The sequence below is a fragment of the Oreochromis aureus genome, linkage group 3, assembly GCF_013358895.1.
Source record: "Oreochromis aureus strain Israel breed Guangdong linkage group 3, ZZ_aureus, whole genome shotgun sequence".
Classification (NCBI taxonomy): Eukaryota; Metazoa; Chordata; class Actinopteri; order Cichliformes; family Cichlidae; genus Oreochromis; species Oreochromis aureus.
Window position 1 is genome coordinate 11140207 of NC_052944.1, and position 6297 is coordinate 11146503.

Below are 6297 nucleotides of genomic sequence, written 5' to 3' on the forward strand. Positions count from 1 at the left end.
AAGAAAAGACATTGTGGTGGGCATGGTTTGTGGCGCAGCTGCAGGGGAGTGGAACTCCATCAGCAATCATGGCTCACCTACATAAAAGGAATGAACTGGGTCCTGAGTTCATTTTTGTTTGTGTGTAAGTGCAGCTGCAGCCGAGTGCTGTAAGTAATAGCAACACAATAAAGGTGTACGAACTTTGTGGTGGGGTCCGTCATGCTTGCTACAGACATGTCAAGCATGCAAAGGAAAAATTAAATGTTATTTAATTTAGCTAACATCCCCTTTAAGTTTAGTCCCTTAGACATCTCTATATACAGTCTAATTTATGTTAATAACCGCAGATGCGTTTAACAAAGATTATAAAAAAATAAAATTAAATAAGTGCCAGTGTTTGTATGATTATCTTTTGGTAAATGCATTCCCGAGTTTTCTATGATCAGATAATTGAGGTCAGCTGTGTGAGTCAGCCTCCCCTGACACTACACCCTGAACCCGCTGCTCCACCTCTCTGGACACAAAGCCAGGCACAAACCAACTCCAAAAACTACCTCGCCTCATTTTTGCTCTTGGGATGCTTCTTCAGGTTGGCTGTGAGCCCCGACTGCCTCAAGGAATCCAGGACTGCAGTCACCCACCGCACATGCTTTGCCCAGGTTTTACTGTGAATGATGACATCATCCAAATAGGGGGCAGCATATGCAGCATGTGGACAAAGCACCTGGTCCATGAGGCACTGAAGGTGGCTTGGGCTCCGATCAAGTTGAATGGAAGTGTGACAAATTGTGTGGAGAAGAGTGGAGAAAGCAGTTTTTTCCTCGGACTCTTAATACTATGTTGTGAAAAAGTGAGCAGTGCCTAACCAGTCCAGGAGTTTGTCGACTTGAGGCACTGGGTAGACGTCAAACTCCTTGTGGTAGTCGATGCAAAACCTATGGGACTACACCACACATTGTGTGACTCTTCTATTGCTACCATTTTTAGCATTTCGGCCAATTTTTGCTCAATGATTTGTCTCTTATGCTGGGATAACCTATAGGGCTGTGAATGCAACCTCACACAAAGGCATGTTACAAAACGGTGCTCTATGACACTGTTATGACAGGTCAGGGGGGATACACAGCTGCAAAAGGCTGTCGCAATGCAGCAACAGCTGCTCTCTGGGCCTGTGTGAGATGGTCATCATAATGGAGGGAGTTGGGAATGGTGGAATTAGGCAACTCCAACTTATTTCTCACCAGGCTTACTAGAAAAGCTGTTTTAACCTCTCTCCATGCTTTTAGGAGGTTGAGGTGATATGTTTGTGTGGCTCCTCCCCTGTTTGAAGGCACCACATCATAGTCAACGTCATCCACTCACAGTGGGACCACAAATGGTCCTTACTACTTGGTGAGTGACTTGGAGCTGGAAGAAGGGAGTAATACAAACACTTAGGCAATTTTCACCGGGAGACCGAAGCTGTGTCCAAATTCAGCGGCCGCATCCTTCAGAACTTTCTAGACCGATTACGTCACAGCCTGTCTCAATTCGGAGACTCCTCCAAATGCAGCAAACAAATGCGTCCTTCATTTCCCCTGATTTGAAGGATGGGTCGGGTGTATCCTTTGTTGCCCAACCTATCCCAGAATTCATAGCACCGCCCAGCCAATTCCCATTTCCAAACAAAGGCAGCAGCTACTTAGTTCTAATATTACTGTTTCTGAATCTCAAAATAAACTTTTAAGATATTTTCAGGTGAGAATGTAGCTGTGTAAACTTCAAATATACGCTCAATTTATAAAGACTTCGCATATTTGCAAAAGTGCTCTGATGTTTTTGGAGATGTCTGTTACCCACCAACTCGAAAGCTGACTGGGGGTTGAAGACTCAATAAAGCAAACGCCACAGTCAAACCTCCCGCAGTCTTTTGCTTCCCAGGTTAAACATGATGATATATAAGTCACTTAGATAACTTATCTCCTCTTAAATATCTCCTTCAAATGTATTGGTACATAGAAAAAAACAATGAAAGAACAAGAAAGAAAGGGGGAATTCTTTACATCACAAAAACAACAAACACAGGGCAGAAGTTCCTAAATTTATATCATTACAATTTTAACACAGTGAAAGTACAAAAATGTCTATGCTAAGAGACACCAATACAGCATTTCTCTAATAGATAAAGAAAACTGGCCACCTCATTTGCAAATATCCATCTTTTATTTGTTTATAGCCGAGTAAACACATTCATTGTCGGTGTTGTTTCTCTGTGTTCTTGATCTCTTGGGGATTTTAATGCTTAAAGCAGCATAATGAAGGCTGTCAGCATGCTGGTGACCCTGTTGAAAATGTGCAAAAGTAGATGAGAACATGATTTCAGATTTAAATAATGGCCATAAGACAGAAGACTGTATAAAGTTTGTTGAAGAGTGCTTTAACAAAAAAACTATTCACCTCTGCACTTGTTATTGCGGGGCCTGAAAATCTTGCTTGAGATTCTGTTTGTGAAACACAAAGTAATTGATTTAATTGAAAATCCAACTTTAGCTAAAACCGGTCTATGCTGTTACCTAAAAGACTCCACTTACCTGTCAATTGGTGTCTGTTTCTTTTGTTTATTTTGTACAGCGAGTATCCCAGTAAAACACTGAGGATGGAGCTGAACGTCAAAGCTCCGCTCAAGAAATACACCAAGCCCTGAGAATTACCCACACCTGCAACACACCAGAAATACAGTGGCTTGCAAAAGTATTCGGCCCCCTTGAACTTTTCCACATTTTGTCACATTACAGCCACAAACATGAATCAATTTTATGGGAATTCCACGTGAAAGACCAACACAAAGTGGTGTACACGTGACAAGTGGAACGAAAATCATCCATGATTCCAAACATTTTTTACAAATAAATAACTGAAAAGTGGGGTGTGTGTATTATTCAGCCCCCTGAGTCAATACTTTGTAGAACCACCTTTTGCTGCAATTACAGCTGCCAGTCTTTTAGGGTATGTCTCTACCAGCTTTGCACATCTAGAGACTGAAATCCTTGCCCATTCTTCTTTGCAAAACAGCTCCAGCTCAGTCAGATTAGATGGACAGCGTTTGTGAACAGCAGTTTTCAGATCTTGCCATCTTGATTTTCGTTCCACTTGTCACGTGTACACCACTTTGTGTTGGTCTTTCACGTGGAATTCCAGTAAAATTGATTCATGTTTGTGGCTGTAATGTGACAAAATGTGGAAAAGTTCAAGGGGGCTGAATACTTTTGCAAGCCACTGTAGAGCTGTTTTTTTATCTATATTTTTAAGTACTGATAAAGTGAGCAACAGGTAGAAAAGGTTACTCACCTTTAGGCTCCAGCTTGGTCCCATTTCCAAATAGGATGCGTCCACATGAGGTAACAGCACAGTAGTAGGTCCCAGCATGAGAAACACTCAGGTTACTCATTGGCAAGCTGTAGACACAGGTGTGTGTTTGTGTGCTGGGTTTGTTCTCACACTGATCGTTTCTGCCCAAATGTGTGTAAATGAGTCCAGGATGGGATTCGTCTGAGTCTTTGAACCAGTAAACACTGTGCTCTCCATCACAGGTTCCAGTGTGTACTGTACAGTTCAGAGTCACGGAGCCTCCTGGCTGGATGGTCTCAGATGCTGACTGCTGGACCACAGCTTTGATGTTCACACCTGAACCTTTTACACTGATGATGATGTTCTCTAAAAAGGTTAAAGTGTATAAATAGTAAACACAGTAGTAAGAAGCTGAGTCTGAAATTTGCAAATCTTTGATTGTCAAGTGATATTTGCCGTCTTGTGTATCCAGTGTGAAGCGTGGGTTGTTCTTGAGCTCTTCATTAGAAGAGTTGTTCACATTATATTTGAAAAAGTGAGAGATGATCTTTGGTTTTTGTCCCAGATTGTGCTTTAACCAGTAAAGTCTTGCAGACCCGTCACCATCATGGAAACATTTTAATGTCAGGTTTCCACCAACTTGAGCTGATATGAAACGAGACTCTGGATGAACAGATGAGAACATTTGTGACTCTGTCATCTGAACTGTAGTGGAATTGAAAAAAAAACAAACAAATGTACATTCAGTTCAACGTAATAACTTCACAATACAAAAATCTGAATTCATGATAATGGAACTTACCCATTTTTCCCAAGAACAGGCACAGAAGACCGAAGGCAAACACTGAAGACACCATTGTGGTGAGATTCTCGTGTCAAATGAAGGTTACTGTGCTGCTTTTGAGAGGCAAGAATGTGTTTGATTGGCCAGCCAGAGTTGACATAGTATCTATTGTATGGAAGTCACGATCACGTGTTTACTGCAGCCTGTAGTGGAAAATACAGTATGATATCTAAGAAGAATTACACGGTTAGACATAGCCTATATTTAAAAATTTTGAATCGTAATCAGATCTAAAACATTTGAAAATGCAGCTTGGCCTGCATTAAATATGTTATATAAACTTCATCAAATTTTTTTATTGGACCAGTTTACCTGCATTTCCAGTATACCCCATGCTGTAATGAAAACACATTTAATTAAAAACAAGTGTTGAGTAATAACTTGAGTATACAGAGTATTGATTCTGGCAGTGAGCTCATTGTAGATAATAAAAGGTTAAACAAGAAAATGGCAACTTCTGGGTCCAGAAATAGATAATCAGGAATATTTGTATTAATGCATTCACACAGGATTTTGATGTTTAACATTCAGGATTAGGAAATCGTTGCTCTTAAGTTGCATAAATGCAATGTTACATTTTTAATTTATATCACTTTTACTGAGTTTCAGCATCTGTGTCAGATTGTTTTACTCTATACTCTACTGCTGTTTGAATAATCACTGTTATACAATAATGGTTTTGCATTCCTGATAAAAGAAGTATTCTGAGCTTATATGAGTTGCAGCATGAAATAAACAAGACCTGTTGAAAACTACAGTTTTGTTGGGTGTTTACAGCAAGTGGTCCTTGGGTCATGAGGTATGTGTGAGCGTAAGAGCACATCCTGGTGAAAACCACAGAGCTCGTTGCACTGACACATCTAAATAGAAAGATGATAAAAGGCACTGTGTTTGACAGGATGCAACCACTGTTACCTTTCTGTGCCTGTTTGTCCTTGTAACACAAGTGTAGGACTACTTCAGCGTTTAGACTTTTCATTGTGATATATGTAATTGTTTACAGTTGTAAACTCACAACGTATGAACCCTGCTTCTGGGTCCATTAAGGCTGTTGTGTTTTTAACATGTTTTAATGCTTTGTATCTTGTTCTATTTAATCTGAACAATCCCCTAACAAAGAGCAGTGATCACTGTCAGTCCTCCTGTTTTTTATTACCACTAATTATTTTAAAGCTCAGTATTTAAAACCTTACGATGTAGCTACAGCCCAGCCCATGCAGCAGAATATTAATGACTAACTTCATATTGTGGATGGATTATCTCAGTTGTTCTCCTGACTAAAGTTTTGTCCATTTACACCATCCTGCCATGTGATTGCATTTGTCCCTGACCATTGGGAACACTCATGTTAACGTTTACTGAGTGGAAAAAAGTTACAGAGTTCATCCTCCAGCTTAACTGTGTTTATATTATGCTAACCGTAGCTGTGTAGCTAGCCAACAAGTAGCACATCGTTATATACCAGCTAACCCAACTTCAGTAATCTTACAAACGTCACTGCTGTTTAGGTTGCTGTCTTCATTTATGTCGGAGGTGATAGTGAGCTGTACGTTTTAATTTCTCAAAAATCCCTCAGTCACAAGATGGTATACCATCTTTAGATGGAAACTAGTGAGCTAACTCAATGCTAACTTCATAAATTTTGTTTTGGTAGATAATTGGATGTTAAAATTAATTGTTACACCTGGTAGAGCAGCCACACTGTTCATTCAGACTTAAAGACCGTATTTCTTTGACTCAGTTTTCTTCCACCTCTTTGCTCTCTGACTACCTACCTGAACTTGGTCAGGACTGAAGTCCATTTGTTGCATTCGTTTGTTCAGGATTGAGGTTGACCTGTCAGAAATTTTAGCTGACATTAGGTCAACATTTGAGACCTACCGAAGGGATCATTGTAGATGATATCTGACTGGTTCATCTTCTACGATCAGACATAACATTGACACCAACTGCCTAATATTGTGTTAGTTCATCTTTTTCTGCCAACGCGTGAAATGGACGCGCATGCAGAAGTCGCAGTAACCTACAGTACCAGTAGGAGTTATTTTATTTCAACCACACAAGAAAAATAATCACGAGAAAGCAACATTGTTACAGCGGGAAATGTCGGTGTGTTTTATGGAAAGGACTCAAAATGCAGACAC

At 40.1% G+C, this 6297-nt stretch overlaps 1 protein-coding gene across 1 annotated transcript; it reads right to left on the reverse strand.

Annotated features, from left to right (window-relative positions):
• Nucleotides 1–2161: 2161 nt before the first annotated feature.
• On the reverse strand, nt 2162–4237 carry LOC116316462. The gene is made up of 5 exons (XM_031735015.2): nt 4112–4237; nt 3310–4014; nt 2553–2678; nt 2419–2462; nt 2162–2303 (listed from the first exon to the last, which is right to left on the reverse strand). Exons 1-5 carry the CDS (start codon nt 4164–4166, stop codon nt 2184–2186), a joined length of 1050 nt encoding a protein of 349 aa, XP_031590875.2. The 5' UTR covers nt 4167–4237; the 3' UTR covers nt 2162–2183.
• Nucleotides 4238–6297: the final 2060 nt, after the last annotated feature.

Bases quoted from the DNA above. Each gene is read 5' to 3' on its own strand.
- LOC116316462 (XM_031735015.2), bottom strand. From the start codon at position 4,166: ATGGTGTCTTCAGTGTTTGCCTTCGGTCTTCTGTGCCTGTTCTTGGGA. The intron at 2,679-3,309 runs GTGAGTAACCTT...GGTGTGTTGCAG, and splicing joins GACCAAGCTGGAGCCTAAAG to GTGTGGGTAATTCTCAGGGC. The intron at 2,304-2,418 runs GTGAATAGTTTT...CATTTTCAACAG, and splicing joins CCGCAATAACAAGTGCAGAG to GGTCACCAGCATGCTGACAG.